The following is a 21,288-nucleotide window of genomic DNA, read 5'->3' as shown; positions in this document are numbered from 1 at the left end:
TAGAGAATAGTAAGTATTAAGTAGGAAGGTACCTTCCTTGCACGCTACTCACGAAAAACGATACTTTAACGCGGTTAAAAGTCCGTGTATTTGATTTCAGTTGTTTCTTAAATTTTCGGTATTTAGCGTGAAAAACTCGCTTTCCGTGTCGTCGCACAAAGTTATTGTCGCCATGAAAACTGTGTTTTCGATGTCTAATACCGTAACTATTATCGATAAATCACAATAAATAAAATTGTTGAAATACTAATTGTTGTAAAAATATTTTATCTTTGAAGTAAAATTAAAAACTCTTTTATTATAATACCAATGTTTACAAGATGATATTAGCAAATTATTTACGAATACGAATCGTTATCAGTGTTTGTCGCATCAAAAAAGATCAAGTTTATATTTAGGATTAATAATGAATTTTAATTGTGTTGTAATTCTACGGGAATGTGTACTTCTTCTCAGAAGAGATGACATTATATTCTCCTCTTCGCGCGCATTTGCTTTTTTGACGTAATAACGATACATAATAGCAATGAATTTAAATTAAGAAAGTTAAATATGAACCTCGATAATGAACGCTACCTGAAATCAACATAACTTCCAAGTCTGAATGTATAATATTTAATAAGCACACTACACATTTTTCATCGAATATTAAAATGAACAAATTAAATTAAATTTCTTCAATTAGAGGACACATTTATCATCTAGTTTCTCTCGAACCTCAGAAGACATTTAAAAGAAATCTTCCTAATATTTTTCAACCTCTTTAATATTTAATTTATATAATATTAATATAATATGTATATTATATAAATAATTTATATAATATTATATAATATATATTTTAATGCTAATTATAATTTCTATAAATATTAAATCAAAATCTATTATTAATATTAAATAATTTAGTGCCAATTTAAAACAATTTTTCAAATATTATTTTAATTCAATAGCATTTCAAATATAAATATAATTAAAATATAAATATAATTAATAAATATAATTAAATATCTAAGAAGGGAGAAGATGCATTCTTACGAAAGTCCTAAAAAGTTATTAAATTTCGATATCAAAAAAATAATTTTCTTCGCAGATGCTAAATTTCTATCATCCCCGTATACAGCCCAAGAGAAAAATTTCGCTCGCACCTATGTAGGCGGAGGATTCGAGGGGAGAAAGATGCGCGAATAAAGGCGTGATGTATGCGCGGGGAAGCTGCGATCCGGCAGGCGTTGATTTGATGCCGTGTAACTCGATAGACGCGAATGCCAACCCGTAAGACAAGACAAGAAAGACGTGTCGTGTCGTGCCTAAACGAGTCGTTCCCTCAATCGCTCGCCCCCCTTCCCCCCTCCTTCCTCCCCCGCGGGCCTCACCGAGGCCGCGACACACGCGGCGTATAATTGGGGGAAGAGGTATAAAAATCCGATCGCGCTCAGCCGTAATTTCGTAGATGCCTCGTGGTGGCAGCCAGCTTGTCATAAACCGGATTTACCGTCGGGGTTCGTAAAGTTTATGAGGATCGGCGAAACGGTATATGGCGGGTGGAAAGAAGAGACGGTGCTGCGCACTGAGGGGGAAGGATTGAAGGGCGAGGAGACGAAGAAGAGGTGTAGGAGGAGGAAGGAAGGTCCTGGAAAGTTGGTTTCATGGAACCACGCGAATTGTATAAATATGTTATTGATATACGAGTGTCGGTCTCGAGGGGAGGATATATTGGCTCGAGGTGAACTCTACCCGGAAACCGGTATCCAGGTTCAAGGAACACACGAAGACCGGGATTCGCGAGGTGGGAAAAAATCAGACGCGACCTGATTGCAACATCGTCATTTTCATAAATCGATATACCGTGTCTGGAAGATACGAGCGTTGTTGATTTATGTATATCTCGTGATATATTCGAACAAATATACGCGTCAAATTGCAATCGTATTTTTCGACGTAAGAAATAATGGAATGCCGATCAAACATGCAGAAACTAATACACGGAATTATACACGCTAACACTTCTCACCAGCTTTTATAATTATAAATTTATTTTTTTTAAATAATCTATTATTTATAATTTACAAGAAATTATTTAAGTCTCAATATTCCAATTTTTTCATTTAATTTGACATCATGTATCGCATAATCTTCCGGTATATAATTATTTCGATAGAACGTAATGTATAAATTAATATAAGCTAAGTTTTTTTACATTTTTATAATTAATTTATTACATTTTTTTAAGTAATCTATAATTTATCATTTGCGAGATGTGATTATTTAAGTTCCAATATTAAACTTTTTGATTTATAATAATTCGATCTTATATATTGCATAATCTCCCATCTATAATTATTTCGACAAGACGTAATATACAGCGTGACAATAATACAAAAAGAGAAACCAAAAAATTACAAGAAATTTATTCTACCGCGCAAAATGTATTATATGTCAACGTGGATCCAGATCGCTCATGTCTTGGCGTTTCGCGATTCGAGGGCGGTCCGGGAGGCGCGTGTCGTTGTCGGAGGCCCGTTCGGGAATTAGCTCCAGGCGTACAAGGGCGTACGTAACGCAATTAACGAGCCGACAATTAATAACCCGGCGTTATAGATGCCGGCGGGATCGTTCGATCGCGTAGCGCGCACGTCCCGGAGCCTCGCATGAAATCGCGCGCGTACCCCTTTCGTACGTGTAAGTGTGACGCACTGCCCCTAAGCCTGCACGTATATCTCGCTCTATCAGCCTTCTCTCCACTATTTTCCCTCTTTCTCTCTCTCTCTCTCTCTGTCTTCCGCGCTGTTTGTCCCCTTCTCCCCTTCTCACTCCCCTTGTATCCGCAGACTCGCTTCCCTTTCCCTCGCGCGCGCACCTAAAACGCAGGAAAGGGAACGTAATAGCCTTGCATGATACACCGCCATTAATCCGTGTATATACCCTTCCATACTTTGGAGGAATAGACACCTCGTACGCCTCGGTTTCATAGCCGGTTCATCAGCCGGATATCTCCCCGCTTTCTTTCTCTCTCCCCGTCTACCTCCTCTCGCTCCTTCCTGTCTCTTCCTCTCACTGCCGATGATTTAATTTCGGTGCGCACTCTCCTCGCTACGACGCGACTTCTATATCGTATGAATCAATCGACTTTATCAAAAAAATGTATAAATAATTGTTTAAAAAAAAAAAAAATAAATAAAATAAAATAAATTTGAACGTACACACTCTTGTAAATTCCTTATACGTATATTTTCTTTTAAATATCAGAAAATCAACATACTTGAATTATTTTCTGCTTAAATATTTCATTAATTATTCTTATTTTAAATTTCATTATTGTTGTATATCCTAAGAAAATTTGTTATATTTTTGATTGAATTTTTCCTTTATTATAACCAGAAATGTCCGATTCCATATAATAGACTTCTCATTTCGATATATCGAATTGTGATCGGAACGTTTCTATTTCCGTCGTATCATCCGCTTTCGCTATATTTCATCGGAAATAATATACGAAACCATCTGCAGTTCTTCCCGTCAAAAGTGACGTCCAATCGTATCGTTTTCCTGACAGACAGTTCCAATCACGGATCGTCATTCGGTAGCACGCCCGTTTCTCTTCTCTGCCTCCTCATTCATCTCTCCATCTGTCGTGCACTCACACCACCAACCGTCCATCAATCGTGAATCGTATACGGTCTGCTTATGGCAGGTGAATGTATCGCGCGGATAATATCGCTACGCTCGAAATGGAAGTCGATCGTTTATAATCGCCGACTTATCATATCGTGCTTGATTGGTCCTTAGACCAGAGATTAGAATCAATAACTTCAACCGGTAATCCATTTTTTTCTCATTTTTTCTATTTACGCGCGAATTGGCATAACGATCCTGTGCATAAGTACCGTTTAAGAGATAAGTATCGTTTACGCGGATTAATATGCCATAGAGAGGGTTGTAATAGTTAAATTTAATATAAATAAATTGAAAAGAGAGAAAAGAATATATATATATATCTGGAAAATCTTGAATAAAAAAAATATAAATAAAAAAAATAATAGGATTTAATTCGAAGAATTATTGTATTATAAAGTATTGTACTATAAAGTTTGATGTATATTAAATCGCGAGGCACGCTCCTGTTACTAAGGACTTAATGTATCGCAAATCGGTAAAATATTTCACGCGACTCGTCACGGCATCGTTTATTTTTTCAAGTATACAGATCAGCTGCGAGAGATCTCATATGGATTTCTTCGCTACGGTTAACGAATTGAGACGATCGATCGAAAGAGCGAGGAGGAAGCAAGTGTCCCACCTCGCCACGGCACGATAAATACGGGCGCGCGCCGAGTCGATATGCATTTTTAAAATTCTGGTGCGTCCAAATGAGATCGTAAATACGGGCTGTTCTACGTAATGAGCGTTCCAAGTACTCACCTGTAGGAACATTTCGCCGTCGAGGTGATGATGGTCGTAAGCAGCGAGCGCTGCCAGCTCTCTCGCCCTGTAGTGCGAGTCGTGGTGTGAATTCTCCTCCTTATCCTTGTGCATTACCACTGTAACACAGAATAAAGTAAATTATAAAGATATAAGTTTGCGGCAATGTCAGCGAGTCAGTCCATAAACAATCCGCAGGTTGTCGAAAAGGGTTTATAAATAAGTGTTTATGATCTGTAAACTCGTACTTTAAATCGACACTTTTATTTCTCCGATAACATTTGAAAACATTTTATTCTTTTATTTTTCATAGAGAGAGATTTATATTGCAATATAATTAGGATGTTTTTTTTTTTTTTAATTGAATTTATATAACGATAATTAATATTCTTTAAATGTATCGCTGCTCTAATTACTCTATATTAAATAAAATGTATAAATATATTTTTTTATAACATTTTAATATATATGTAATCTCTTATTATTCAAATATAATATTTACTAAACGCGTGCCAGCTATTTAATAATTTTAATAATAAATGATACGCGTCTTGTATGATTTTTCACGATTACTAAGATCATCTCTACGCTGATGAGACTAATTTCTAATGTTCTTTTACGGAGGTCCCATCACCTCGAAATGGCGAAAGTGTACAAAAAATGGCCACTCCCGTATCATGAAAAAAAATCGCATTAACGTAGTAGTGCACACAATGTTGAGTATAACAAAAACCATCGAGAAAGAGAGAGGATAATTTCGACGATGCAATTAAATTTCAATCAGGCGGCCCCGTCCACGAATCTTAATAAGACCCTCGCCCCCGCATCTTCTCCCGCCTTTTTTATCACGTCCACCACAAATCACGGCAATGATTAGAGAGTTAAGCGGAAGATCCGTCGTTTCTCGACACACGAGTGCGAAAACGAGAAAGCTCGTGCTCTCATGTAATCACAATCAGCTTTATAATTTTTTTATTCCGTAAAGTTTCTTGTCGTTTTCAAAAAACTCACGCGATTGATTTTTATTATTACTTTATAAATAGGATATTTTTTTTTGCTATTTGATTACATATATTTATATTACGTAAGCAATAATAATTTATTTTTAATAATATTTAATAATATTTAATTTTTTAATAATATTTTAAATTTATTTATAATTTATTTTTTCAAAAAGATTGGAAATAAAACCAAGATAGAAGAGCGCGATTACGATGACATCTCAGCCTGCATATCTAAGTTGTTTAATAAAAAATAAAATTTAAAACAATTTAAGGAAACATCTTATATAAAGAAAAAGGGGGATCAAAAATAGACGATGTACTGGACAGTCGATTTACGCGCGACGCGGCATGAAAAATATTCATCGGCGATTTGCACAGGTGATTTCAGATCACGATTGAAGATTACAGACGGCAAAAAAAATGACAACAAGGGAATTTACATATATCCTGCGGAAAATGTCTTGATAAGAACGAAGATATATTTTCGATGCTTTGTCTGGTCGATAATCGGTATCGAAGCACATAAATTCGATACGCTTTATCGTTACGCTATGTGTTACATTGACTAACTGGATTAAAAGTCATTAAAGTCAGTAACACATTGAGCCGTTATCAGATTTATGATATTGTACGCTATAATGTCGTTTATAGTTTGCAGATTTTTATAAGAGATTAAACTGACGAAAGATGATGTCGGCGAAGGGCAACTGAAAGGGCGACGGACACTTTTTGCCGTTGCGCAATTTTATATTTCTCGGCTGCAATTATAATTAAAGCAATTACTGTCAAAAATATAAATTTGTCCGACGTTTTTATCTACATTCGATGATCCATATCAGCATTGCTCGTCATATTTAAACATCGATGAGCGTTCTTATTCCAGTTTGAGATAAACGTAAGTCACGAAGCGATGTCAGATATATTATTACGAATTTATATACTCGAAAATCTATATATATTATTTTATATACAAGTTTCTATTTAAGATCGCAAATTTTATCTAAAAAGAATACACATTTAGTTTTTATTTTTATTTTTAAAATACCATGGATATATAAATCCTCGCATATAGATTTGTTATATATTTATAATCTGTCAATGCTATAAATTATACAACAACTCATGGTAGTTATAAATCTAAAACGTAGATTTTGTTTCCGAGTCGCGCAGAGTTGAATCGCCGATGACTTTAACGCGACCGGTTTATTATTTAACACGACGTTGGTCTCGTGTATTCTAATTACGGCGCGCATATTAAGCAGAAGGCAAGCAGGTGTATGGAACTGTAACAGATCGACGGTGTATTATAGGGTTTAAGAGGAAGTGTCGTTCACATCCTGTCACGTATATACCGCCGCTGTCGTTCTTTGAGCCCGTCGTTAATCCGTTTGCGCTTAAGTTGTTCGGGCATCGACGTTTTTCGATCTCTTAGAGAGAAAGGAAGCACGTACAATGAAAAGTTTCAACAAAATTCAATCCGTTTTTATGATACATTATTTACCGACACGCAAAATTATTCTACATCAAATACAAAAGAAATGTTTGTATACAAATGTTATGTTTAATTGTGTTTATCTAACGATGTAACGATTTAAATATTAGATATACACATAAAATTTTTTTTCTATTTTCAATTACTTGCGTTAATTTATCGAAATAATGTCAAGTATGCCTTCGGCTTAAAGTGCGTAAAAATAAATCTTAAATTAATATCATTTATAAATTCGGTCTAATTAAATTCCTTTCATTTATTTATAAATGATATTTGTTTACATTTATGCTCTCTTCCTTTGAATTTCACGCCATTTGTTGCCGATACGTGGAATGACAGATGACGTGATATTTCTGTCTTTCAATTGCTATCTCGCGATATAAGTCAAAGCTTCGTTTAATTTTTAATTATTTATCCCTCCTTTAAAAATCCATTGATAAGCGACTTGCCTCGAAAAGAAAATTCGACTCTATCTCTCTCCACAGGTGTAATAAGATCATCTTCAAGATACAAACGATCGGGATTGTCGATGCGCGTTTTACGAGCTAATAATCTTTCGTTTAATATCAACGAGTATCAATGCATGCACGAAAGATGCGCCGACGGCTGTGCATAGAGTGATGCACGCGATGCACGTGTATGCCACGCGACCCTTCGGGCGGTGATCCGAATGATCAGGATAATGACATCGAGAGTCAATCTCAAGGATTTTAGGTCACGGAGATCACTTACTTTACATTACATTTGCAATCGAGAAAATCATATGAATTATCGATTCGCGTATAAAGAATGATGCAATGATATTTAAAAGAGATGTTTTGAAAAATAATTTTGCACCGCGTGCAAAAATAACCTTTGGTGAAAATTAAAAAGAAAAATAAAATTTTTACAGCATTAAAAAAAAATACAAATTAAATAGCACATATTCAAAAATGTATAAATAAAATTTATTTGAAAAGTATGTTTAATAGTTGTATGATTATCTAATATTTGTGAATTATTCATTGATAAACTCGATAAAATTGATTAAACTTATTATACAATATATCAAAAATTATATAATATTTATATATTACGGATTAATATTTTTAATTATAAATATTATATAATTAAAATAATAAAAAAATTACTTTTTCTTTTTTTCATATCATTTATTTCTTACTTAATTCATTCTATTTCTCAATCATTATTTAAAATATTGTAATAAATAAATTTACAAATGATCGACAAAAAAGATGCTGCAAAAAAGTAAGGAGTTTTCGTTTACCTTCATGTAATCAGGTTCTTCTTCTTTTTGTCATAACATTAAACTAAAATGCGTTAATAAATTTTGGACTTAAACGACGTTTATAGTATGACGGTAGCGTACAAGGGAGATGTACGAGAGCAGAGCGATGGTTACTCGTAAATAGCCGCACGCAATGTCGTGCCACGCGACCCTCTGTGACAGGATCCATTAGAGCGACCGTCGGAATGACCGCAGGATACGCGAACGACACGACGAATCCGCGGGTATCCTGGGACCGCACGTGCGTATCCGACCCGCCGTCGATCAATTCGATTTTCGATTGTCGCGAATCCGGATGAGGCCGTTCATTCGGGACTAATGACCATGTCTAATGTTTTCTGAAACAACGGCTTCTTCGCGTAGGATGTTTGTAGTTACAACGACAGAGAACGATAGGGGAAAGCGGAAATGTCCTTGAAGGATATGTGTCGAATGATACAGAAGGTGAAGCTTTTAAAAAATAAAATGGCGTAAAATAATAATCATTGGAAAAAAAAGCGATTATTTATATGACACGATATGTACGATATTCTAGTTCGCAGTCAGATTTGACAAGTAGACAAAGAACGCACGTGAGTCACGTGAAGAAGAAAAAGCGTTATTTAAAGACCGACTTTGCAATCGTTATCGCGTAAAGTTTTAATCACATACGTATATATCGAGATATGTTAACTTAATTCCCGCGTGTCTTGTCACGTATATAATCACAATTAAAATATGATTATATGTCGATAACGCGGAATCAACAATAGAGACCGGTGGAGTAAAATAGAAAAAGGATACGCAAAACTCTAGAAAAATGCTCGTGAACGCGGACGACAAGCGCAATCGTTGACGAGATAACGCGACAAGGGAAGAAAAAAAAAGAATAAAAAATAACGCGGCGCGACGCGGATACAGATGCAATCTCGTCGCGGCGAGAACGGAGAACTCTGGTGGAATTCTGGTAGAAAGGTCGCGCCATCGCGATGCGCCACGCCGGTGCAATCAACGATAATAATTACACTTCCTCCGGCAAGGTCAGTGTTATGAACATACATACATACATACATACATACATACATACATACATACATATATATATATATATATATATATATATATATATATATATATATGCTACATATACACGCGCCGGAGAGGAACGCAGGAAGTGGCGGGATCTAAAAGCGGAGGTGCAGGCCAATCAGAAACACCGCGCAAACTTTCAGCGAGCGAGAATGGCGTCGTGAGCGAAATGCCCTACGTGTATACATGCACTGTACAGAATTTTCTAAAAACTCAGACACGCTTTTGTCCACAAGAAATTTCAGATAATCTATCTTAATCATCAGAGTTGTTTTTCTAAAAAAAAAAAGAGGAGTGTGCGTCTGACAGTTTAGATAGCATTCACAAAAATTCAGACAGAGCGTCTGCAAAAAAGCTGCAGATACTTTGACTGAAGTTTCAGTTAATTTTGTTTGTACAGTGTGCATCTCTCTTTAATGTTTTTACACGTCATAATTAGCCTCGAGTTTTGATCTGACCGAACCTTATCGCCCACGCCTGTTACGTACGTACGTCAACGAGCTTCCCTGACGTAGCTGGCCTCTCACTGGAAATTGGCGTAATTGAATGTAGCGTGTTATTTTTAGAAATTATTGTCGCCGTAAGACGCAAGAATCTTCAGTTACATCGAGACGTCACATTATTAAGCCACAAAGCACCGGTAGCGTGTTATCTTGCAAGAAGGATTCTTTCAAGATAGATATTAAAATCTGCAAAATACTTTTAAACCGTCGAGTATAAAAATCTATATATTTAAAATTAATTACATTTTTATTAATAAAAATTTAATAATAAAAATTGTTGATATTTGTACATCTCCCAATTAATCAAGAAACGTAACGACTTTATAATTCAATTTTAATGAAGAGAAACAAAAGAATTTATATAAAAGTCTAGAGAGAAATCTGTATAGAGAGCATCTATAAGTCTTCTCCGTCTATTCATTCTCGTTTTAATACAAAAATTAAGCAAACAAAACGCAAAATCAATCATCCTTTTATCTCCGTTTCATCGACAAATCCCGTGATTCGAGGACCTCCGTGTTATAATCACGAAACCCAGGGTCGGCGGAACTCGGCTCTCGTCCGTCAACGATCTGCGTCAACGACCGTTTTCATTAGAGGCCGTCCCTGCGATCGCTCGCTCGCTCGCTTCATTAAGCACCGCCGCCCTCATTTATATAGACGTCTTTGAAGTGCAAATAATGACGCTGCTGCTTAGGGGCGCCTTTTTCCTCTACCTATCCACCTACCTTCGGTGTGTGACTTGCGTTTTACGCACCCTGTCAGCCACCGGCGTCGACCGCGGCCCCGGCGGTCGCGCGCCAACCCGGGCTAAGTGAACGGTTAAATAAGTGATTATCTTCCGATAGCGTATAATCGATTGATGATTGATGGAGCCGGTGCCGCGGGTGCGCGATGTGTATTAACGAGCGCGCCCTCCCAACATTAACCGGACGCGCCCGACCACCCGTTAGATATTGTTCCCGATGTCACGCGGATGTCCACCGATATGATTTTGGGAGTGCCACGTTTGCTCTTCTGTGTGATTCTGAGGATCACGAGGTGTGTCACGCCATATCCAAATAATCGGTCTGCGTAAAATTCCGTATTATAATGTGAAAGAAAAATACGGTATAAGAATGATATGACGATACATGATATGTCAACGTCATATCATACGTCAACGTATTTCAGAAAACCAAAAGTTTCAAATTTAATACAAAAATTAATATAAAGAAAAGGCTAGGATATATATGTATAACGATGTATGCTAGTATCAAATGTATTTACAAAAAAAGAGTTGCTTGTTTACGAGATGCTGTTAATATTTAACACATACAACGAAAATTGTGCAATTATTATTTTCTTTCTCTTTCTCCAGCCTCTTTTAACAACATAAATCAAACAACATAAATGTTTACCAATTTCCTCTAGAATTATACGTCATCGACCGGTTGCCCTTTGCCGGAAAATCTACCCGTTATCGAGCGGGAACTCTTCAGTCCCGGGATTATGGAAAAGTGACATGGCTGTGAGATCTTTCATGGGGCACATGCAAATGCGGGGTACGCGCAAAGACATTGCACGTCAGTGCCGGCCTTAAGTTTCTGCTGAGTCAGGAGAGGTCCGACGGGAGGAGTGGGCTTTCGAGGGGGCGAATATTAAAGATTAGGCACGAGGTACGCAGATTAGCGTGCTAATACACTTGTTCTTTGCGACCGGCCGACCGGTCGGGCCGATTGTGTCGCAGAAACGAATGGCCCCCACGATAAGGTAGACGAAGTGCTTTTCGTCAGGTCAGTCTCGCAAGTTTTTAGAGCAACCTGTGCCCTGTCAAAAGGCTACATTGTAAAATCAACGAAGTTTCCTGAAGGATATTTCCCGTCCATCCATATCTCTAATGTGCCTCGAGATTTTGGTAAGTATTTACTTGAAATATTTTGTTTATATAAAAAACTCAAGTTAATTTTGAATATTTATTACTTTTTATTTGGTATTGTCGTTTCGTTAATATATTATCGGAGAAAAAGAAAAACAGAAAAGAAATATATATGTATATAAAATATACATATATGTACGCACATGCATTTTCTGATTTGCATACTTTTTTTTTGAAGAGATTTATCTCTCATAAACAATATTCTTCTTCTACGTAATCGCGTAAAATAATTAACTAATTAGCTTAATAAAGTAATTTAAAAGCATGTTATTAGAATATTATACTTTTAATAAGCTCTTCCACCGACACGGACACAACAGACACATTAATTTATGTGCGTTTTATCCGCTTTAATCGAGGTATATAGACTAGGAAATTGTATTTACATAATCACTGCGCTGCATAAATATTTTTTCTATTCTCACTGCATTATATATTTCTTTAGGGACTCTTATCTATGATAATAATTTTTCCACACTTTTATTGACTATTATAAATTGCAATTTAATGCGATATATGAAAGCTTTTGCGTCGTGATAACAAATTCCAAAAAAAAAAAAAAAATTTTTTTCTCTCCCTATCCTCTGGATTTATAAGATTAAAAAAAACCTAGGCTTTTCTGCAAACCAACAAAAAAGCTCCTTTGCAAAAGCATCGACTAAGCAACTTTCGCTTCGCGTAACGCTGAGTCGATATAAATCGAGGGAAACATCGATTGTATCCGACATGAAAAGTTAATTCGCGGTTTGGTACGTGACGCGACAGGAGAAAAAGGGAGAGAGAGAGAGAGAGAGAGAGAGAGAGAGAGAGAGAGAGAGAGAGAGAGAGAGAGAGAGAGAGAGACGAGATTATTACCGCCCTTCGTCCGTCCGGTTAATGAATGATCGCGGACGCGTATCGCCGATTGCGAATTTACGGTAACGTACCCCAATTACCGGTCCCCGTTTTCTGCATACCGGTCGTCGGGAAAACGTCACAATGTCGACGGCGTCGGCCGGTTGCATGTGGATGAACATGTATCGTCAGGGATCTTTTATGGTGCACCACGCACCGTGCAAGGTCGCATATATACCCAATGTGTGTGCTCTCCCCCTTCCCTCCCTCCCCCCCCCACCTCTCACGCTTTTTTTCTCTCTGTCTCTTTGCCTATCGCACGATGCAGCCACACAGGAATGATTACAGGTATTACTCGAGAGCTGCGATGTATACATCGTCCATGGTATATCAACTTATCGATGTGGATGTGTGTTGGTGCCACATAGAATTCGGAAGCCGAGATACAGATCTGCGATAATGTGAAACGCGGTATTAAGAGCTCTCGATTAAGGTCGGCGCGTCTAAATCCGCCATTTCCAAGCTCTTTTTCGTTCGATCTATAAATAGAATAAAAGCGAGGGAATCTTTCATACGTCACTCTGAATTAGGGAAATGTTTTTGTATTATAATAAAAATAGCGATATGTGTCCTTTAATCAGCGTTATACATATATTGTAATTTATCGAATGTTTTCTGAATATGCCTAGATAACGCACATTCATACAACCCTTTCTTTTTAATTAGCGTGTAACGAATTACGTAACGAATCTGGCGATTCAGAAATTATGAAACACTAGGACGTCTGCAAAATTATTTTCGCATCGTTATCGTTCTGTTTTAAAAATGACGTACGATACGATTCATCTGTCAGTCTTCTCGTTAAGCGCGCAATAATTTGCCTTCTTATTTATAATCTACGAAAGCGAACAATTATATCTCCATTATCGCTTCCCATCTTTCATGTTCTAATTAACATCTCGATCTTGCATTATCGTAATCGAGATCGACGTACCGATTCCGATGTAACTTCCATGAGATTTCAAACCGCAGTAGACAATGATGATATTTTTGCAGCGTATAATTAAGGAATAAACTCACATTCGCGCGAATTCAGTCGCGGCTTAAAAGCGTCATCGGCGCGCTTTCGCGTTTCCTTTTTTTTTTTCCATACAAATTCCAGTGTATGATCTGATACCCCGATGGGAGGGAGGAGGACTGCAGTTCAGCAGACGCACACCGGGAGTTTTTATCGAGCCCAAGCGTCGGGCAGGAGAGTAAGTTTTGCAGGCGCACTCTTTGGTGCTCGGGCGCCGCGCACACAACCATGACGACGACCGCCGGTATATATATATACACACACGGTGACCGTATATAAAGTAATCCGTCAGACAGAAGCGGGGTGATAATGCATGAGCGCGGTGGCCCCGCCCTATCCCTGTAACCGCGATAAAATCTCTCATTACGCAACGAAACGGACCCTCTGCCCGCTAGACTGTTATCCTTAGACTCCAATAAAGCATACGTATGTGAAAATTTATTTTTGTTTTCACCCCGCGAGAAACAGAGAGAGAGAGAGAGAGAGAGAGAGAGAGAGAGAGGGCATGCACACCGGTCAATCTTTCCAAGGAATCGACGAATGGTGTCGTTCAACCGGAGTGTGCGCCGATACGGTCGCTTTATGAAAAATATCGGAGCTCGAAGCCAGTCGCGAATAAAGAAGAGAGAAGATTACCTTAAGTATTATAAACACGTAAAGCGGAAATATTCTTCACTTTGGATATCAACGCAATAATTATTCTTTAAAAAGGCATAAACTACGTTCCTCTCTTTTTAATGTTTCTTTCAGAAAAATAAAATCAAATCCAGCAAGATGTACCGACGACAGGCTGTTCGAGAACAGCTCGCGATGCATTGGTAGCGCGGAAAATAAATTCATCTTGATGACACTTTGGCCTGGTATTCGTTATTACGATAACAATGCGGGGATATGCAGCAAGCGCAATTACGGCATATTATATGTTACACGATGTATTCGCGGAATGCACGTGTATACGTATAACGTGAGTGTGTGTGCGCGAATGCAACACAATTTGTATACCTATCGTTAATTAACTCGCTAATAGTGAGTCATCGCCGAATCATTAGGTTACATCACGCGGCGACATTCTTCGGGCCCGCGCTGATTATTCCGTTTTATTACGAATGCCAATCTGTTGTTTAATGACAGAAGCAGCTCGTAGAAGTCCTTCTTGTGAGTCACGTAAAATGTTTGTTTACAATTTCAGTCGGAAAATATCACTGCGAAGAGAATCTCTGTTCTTCATATTCGATCAATTTTATCGCAATAAAAGAAAGAAAAATAATTTCTTGCGACAAAACGCGTACATTATAAGTTAGTCGAATATTATTTTCCTCTTGGAATTTCACGACGACAGATATATGTCGTTGAGTTAATTATCTCTGTCACGCGTTACGCACAACATGATTTGCTCTATCGCTAATGAAACTTGCATCAGTCTTTCGCGACGCGCAGATCAACTCGAGCGTCGTTCAAAAGTACGCGCAAACATGTGTAATTACACTTGGTGCCTTCCGTCGACTTTAACAAGCTTTTCACTTGTCACGTTGCAAGTAGTCGTCGGGACCAGTTTCAATAACCGGTAAAGCATTTGTAAAATATTCATTTCTCCGCAAAGTACATTTTTAAGGACGTTATTTAATAGTCGCATATAAACTCGAGTCCGAAAATTGATTCCAAAGCTAAATTAATTGCGGATACTTTTATATTTTTAATAATAAACTGCAGGATTTCACTCGATAATACATCTTATTATAAAAAATAATCAATCTATTAATTTCGTTTAACATAGGAGTTTCCGCTGATTTGTTTTGAAAAAATTGAATGCATTTTGTCCCGAATATATTTTTTCATTATTATAGTTGTATTTTTCTACTATTATTATTTTTTTTTTTAAATTAATGGAAGCCAATGACAGCATATAAAACGTTCTCCACTAACAATAATTACGGACATTATCTAATCATCATGAATATATCTGACCCTGAACTCATGAGAAATCCGCGAACCTCTTCGCTGTAATGGCAACGCCAAGTAAGTAGCGCTATAACATTGACGAGGATGACGATGACGCGACAGCGATGTACGCCTGCATTATTATGCGTCGCATTTCCGGTCCCAGATTATGACTCTCGCGTATCACCTTGACACGGTCCTATCGGCACAGACGACTGCCTGTCGATGATTCCGCATTCGCATGCATTAATTTGTTTTGACAATGAACACTGAATGAGAACGGCAAATTAACAAGTTGGAAATAAAATTAAAAAAATCTTTTTCATATGAAATGAAAAATATTTGCTACTAACTAGTATCTCTTTTCTATTTTGAAGAAATATTTAAAAATATAAAGAGAAATATTTTAAGTATAAAAAAAGCCAAACATACGTATAATATATAAATATATAAATTATAATAATATTTTATTTTATTATTAAAAAATATAATTTTTTATATTCTATAAAAAAATGAACTATCTCCTCTAAATTTCTTTTGGCAATGAATACTGAATGAGAACGGCAAATTAATAAGTTGGAAATAAAATTAAAAAAATCTTTTTCGTATAAAATGAAAAATATTTGCTACGAACTAGTATCTCTTTTCTATTTCAAAGATATATTTAAAAAGAAATATTTTAAATATAAAAAATATACGTATAAATATATAAATTATAAAAATATTTAATTTTATTATAAACCAAAAAAAAATAATTTCTATTGCGTAAAAAAATAACTATCTCTTATCACCGTCTGAGTTAAGCCTGAAATGTCTCCATCTCGCATTCCCGAGTACGAGATCACCGGGCGTCGGTAGCTCGACGCATTTTTCAAGCCGGCGACGTTCCTCTGAAGGGCAAATCACATTATAATTAGTGCGTACAGCTGTAGATATAGCACGGCAAATTGTATTAATGCATTCCGCCGTGGGGCTTTCTCTCTCCCTCTCTATCTATCTAAGCTCGCTCTGTACACTCGTGTATATCCTACACGACTACACGAGGCTACACCAGCTGTCGGCTGTTCTAAGCGCGCGCGGCATATACTGCCTGGCGACACGACACCGTCATTTATCACACCGGCGTGCCTCGTGTGGGTTTTCTACATTACCTAATGAGTTTCATAACCGAATTAAATTTTTCGGCCCGCGCACGTCGAGCTGAAGCCCCGAAGCGGGGGGCTGGGCGGATCTCAGCTCTGCGAGTACAGGCGACACGAGGCGAGAAAGAGCGAGAGAGAAGGAGACGGCGACAAACATCGTTAGAGACCGCGCTATGGCATTAAATTTGCAAGATTAATCTGTGCTGCCATTAGTCCGGGCGTTCCTGTCGTAGCCATCGCTCTAAACCGGGCAGGTGTGTCCCCGTTGGAGATACGCGAGGTTTCGAGAGTCTCTTTTCTTTTTACGATCGCCGCGACAATACGGGGCGGATAGATTAAAATCGTACAATTCTTCGTCACAAAAAAATTTTCAGTGATTATTATATTTCTACGAGTAAAAAAGGAGACATATTAGTTTAGAACAATTTTAATAAATTTAAATTTAAAACAATTTAAAATAAATTTAAATTATAATCTTAGATAAAAAAATTGTCAAAAAAAAAAGGAATCAATAGATATGAATAACGCGCATTTGATTTTCTCACATAACTTTGTTATAAAAATTTTGCTAAAATTCGACGAGCAATATATTATCATACCTTACATATGAATTATATCACGCTAATTCGCTAATAACCGTTAAAAACGTTAATAATTTGAGATATCAATCAAAACACATCGTCTAAAATTATATCTCATTTTCGTTAATAATACGAGAATATTAAACGATTTGGTGCAGAGTGTTTAGCATACATACGCGCATGATTAGATCGCAGTACACCGATCTAAAGTCGATAAAATCTGTAATTGCGCGCCGTCACTGGGAATCAGTGCTGATCGCACGATTAGAGCAAGTTAAATTTCTCGTTTTCTGTTCGAGATGATTGCTGTGCATGCTGTATCATTTAATGATATATTATATGACCGGCAACGTGACAGAAATGCGAAAATTAATGTCATGAAAATATATTGCGTACATTAAAATATATATAAATCAATTATCTTATGTCTTGTATGCGCGCAATAGATAATTAATTACAATAAAAGATCAGATGTGAATTTTATTACTTACGTAAATTACTAATGTTAATATAAATTAGAAGATAGAGGAGCTTTTATATTTACAAAATTATTTTATAAATATTGCTAATTATTCGATTATTTCAACCGTCCAAAAAAATTGTCAAAACAAATTAATGTTTCTAAAAATCCATTATTATTGTATATTGTTATAATATTAATCTAGTATTCGTATAATCAAATTATGAAACAATGTTTTATAACTTAATTTCTGGTACACGTAATGATCACAGTGTAGATCATATCGATTAAAAATCGTCGTCTCAATTTATGCGTCGCTAACGGAACGTATCATTAACGAAAATCATCAGACCGGTTCCACAGGGCCCCTCTTTTGAATCAATCAATCCGACGAATCGACTATGTCGTTATTCGGTTTCATTAAATACACTGCCAGATCGGCATTCGCCGTTGCACTCGAAGATTACGGTCATTCCCCGTATTCGTCCGTTAATTAAAATTGGAAAACGAGTCCAATTCCCATCGAATCGTACCACGAACATATTGCAACGCAGAGAGCGTTGGTCTCAGGGGGGGGGTTGACTATATGCAGGGAGATGACTATAAGAAAAATGCACACAGTACATCCTCATTTACCACTCACTTACTATAAAGTTAGTCAACGAGACTGTATTTGAAGATATACATATAACTCTTTGTTTACAAAAATTATCCAGTCATAATAGTTGCTAAATTTGTTATCAATATGAAAAATCTTTTTTAATATAAAGTTTAATTTATCTTCAACGTGATAATTACATTTGACAAAAAATTTTTCATATAACTGTAATATAATAATTAGATTTTATCAAGTATGTTCATATCATTTTCTTTCTTGAAATTAATTTGCCATGAATTAAATTTCCCAGACCAAATTAATGCTTTCAGATCGTCAACAGATTGCAATGATACTGATACTATAATAGGCTGCAGCTTTTGTCTCACAATAAGTCTAAATTTTCCTACTGGGATTTGCAAGCTAGGCAATGTATCGAGTCGCGATGCAATGATACGATCCTCGCTGTGTAAAATCATTTAGCTTCCGACTGGCGAGGGGAGTCATGGATCATTGATACCCGGACGAAGCCTGCGGGAATCCACTGCTTCTCGATCTTCCCCAGCCTCCTCCCTCCTCCCCAGCCGTCTCCCCGCGTATAGTCCGGCCCTTACTTCGTGCATCTAACTAGAATGGATCGCCATAATTTTTCAGCTAAATCAAGTATCCCCGGTCGCCGGTTCAGGCCGCAAACGAGCCTGACAAAATACGGAAGGTGGATGTGCGTTAGCATGGCTCGTTTGTCCCGTGTTTTCATGTTCTTGAGCATCCATGAGCGCGCGATCGCATCGCCATGCATCACTCTCGCCGCTCAACGCAAATGTTTCACGTGATTACGGCTTCTGACGCGAGCGGAGAGAGTTTAAGAAATACGTATATCGAGGAAATAAAATTTTCTTTCCACGATTTATAAATTTTACTTTGCATTATTGCACCTTGATTTGGCATAAATCACGCAAAAGGATGGAAAAAATTTTTACATTTGTATCAGAGAAGATATGAATTAAATAATGTTATCGGCGCAATCTGTCTTCAAGATCTTGTTTTTTTTTTCATCGATAATCTACTTTGATATCGCGAATTTATATTTGCATCAGCGATGTGTCGTGTCTCGACGCAAAATGGCCGGCGAAAAGCGTGAATCTTGAGGATCGATTCGACGGCTGAAGTTTTATTTAATTAAATGCCGCAAATTAAATTTGTAATTTAATTAGTTTCGTACTTTTTACTTCGGCCCGGGCCGCAACTGGAAGCTTGCGTGTTCGCCCATACACGGTGAGCAAGAAAGAGAGAGAAAGAGAGGCTCGGAGGCCTCCGAATTCAAATTAGCTCCGGGATCGCCATATATACATATATATATGTATATAACCGTAATTTCCTTTTTTTTCTATTCTGTCATTCGCGATAACCCGCAGTTCGCGGGCATAAACGAAGGCGCTCTCCCGACTCCCGACGGTCGTATGAAAATGCAAATAAATGTAAAAAAAAAACCATCGCACCGAACCACCCACTGACATTAACAAGTAGTGCCGATAATTCAACGGGTCAGCTGGTCGGCTATGACTTTGTAGTTAATTACGCGATTGCGAATCACCGCCGCGCGTTCTCGCAAATATGTCTCGCTTATACCAATTAATATCAATTTTTTTCTGATGTCATTTGTTTAACCCCGTCGGTTTTACGAAGCTACTAAATTCGCAATTAATCGCGAGAGAGGCCTTGTTTATAAAAATTCATTAACTTATGAGAAATATCTTATAATATAAAAAAAAAAAAAAACATAAATCTTTGTATATGTGTCTGCTAAGACAGAGAATCTCATTAGATTATAATATCCATGTTTCATTTAATTAACAGCCAATATGTTTTCAAATATCATGATGTTATGTACAACAGTAGCGTATTATAAATACCAAGTCTTTTCAAGCGCAATATTTTATTTAAAAACTTATTTACGTACATATATTTTTTTTAGAAAAAAATTATCACGCTCAATAAACTATTAAAGAAAATGTTCATCTTATTAATTTTTACATAATGCTTCATGTACGCGGGAAAGCAAATGATATTTTTTAATTTATGATAAATTTTGCATAAAGTTATCACAATAAAATTAGTGATCCCAATGATTTATCGTGATTAAGAGCGAATTAAATCAGGCAGGTTTATAATCCGTGGCATTAAATTAAACCAAGCGTATCCCGCTTTTCGCGAGCGATTATTATTTCTTGTCAAGTATATGGTGTGGTAAGATGTCAACGGGGGATGCGAGAAATTAATCTCGACGAATAATTTATTGGTCATACGCTTGAGATAGAGAAGAGCCGTGGATCATTTTAACAGCGCACGCGCTAATTGTTATTTACGACAGTGTGTAAAACTATATCACGGCTTTATGGAGTCGGCGCAGCGAAACCGCAACGCCCTTAGCTCGAAATGGTCCGAAATGGCGAATGCTTAAGTACTTTACAACCATCTGCACCACTCAAGGGCAGATGTTTTCGTTAAATAGAGAAAGCGCTCCCAGCGGTGCGTATAATAAACATTCAAGCGTCCTCGCATTTTTATCTCATACCCAGTTCGCGTCAATTTCCGCATAGTACTTCCAAATTAGCGCAATCTCTCAGTTACGAATTAATTTGAGAAGTGATGATGAGTTCCTAATTTTTTTTTTAACACTGAGCAGTCAAACGCCGTTGTCATTCCCTGTATTTGAATAGCGATATTTGACAAATATTAAGCAAAAATTTAGATATTATTTATAAATTAAGATTAAAAATAGAAAATATAATTTTCTTTCAAAATAAAATTTTGCGCGATGAAGGTGGAGAAGAGCAGGATAGATATAACGCTCGGCCTTTGCGCCCTGCTTTATGGCAGTCTCGAAAGAGCAAGATTCGCACAGGGTAATCGTTATGCCTCGCGTTGCCCTTAGACTTACGGTCGCGTCCGTTGGCTATTCGTGCGC

General features: G+C 37.0%; 1 protein-coding gene across 4 annotated transcripts in view; it reads right to left on the bottom strand.

Annotated features, from left to right (window-relative positions):
- The window catches only part of LOC126852725 (aryl hydrocarbon receptor protein 1), a 190,304-nt gene that overhangs the window by 36,935 nt on the left and 132,081 nt on the right, over positions 1 to 21,288 (bottom strand). For all 4 annotated transcript variants that reach the window (XM_050597818.1, XM_050597816.1, XM_050597815.1 and 1 more), the window contains one exon: positions 4,420 to 4,538. In XM_050597818.1, the coding sequence (XP_050453775.1) occupies positions 4,420 to 4,533 (114 nt within the window). In that variant the 5' untranslated portion in view covers positions 4,534 to 4,538. The remainder of the gene's footprint in view (positions 1 to 4,419; positions 4,539 to 21,288) is intronic.

Source organism: Cataglyphis hispanica, chromosome 11, assembly GCF_021464435.1.
Source record: "Cataglyphis hispanica isolate Lineage 1 chromosome 11, ULB_Chis1_1.0, whole genome shotgun sequence".
Lineage (NCBI taxonomy): Eukaryota > Metazoa > Arthropoda > Insecta > Hymenoptera > Formicidae > Cataglyphis > Cataglyphis hispanica.
The sequence above is the reverse complement of the archived record's forward strand: the minus strand, read 5'-3'. Positions and strand labels throughout refer to the sequence as shown.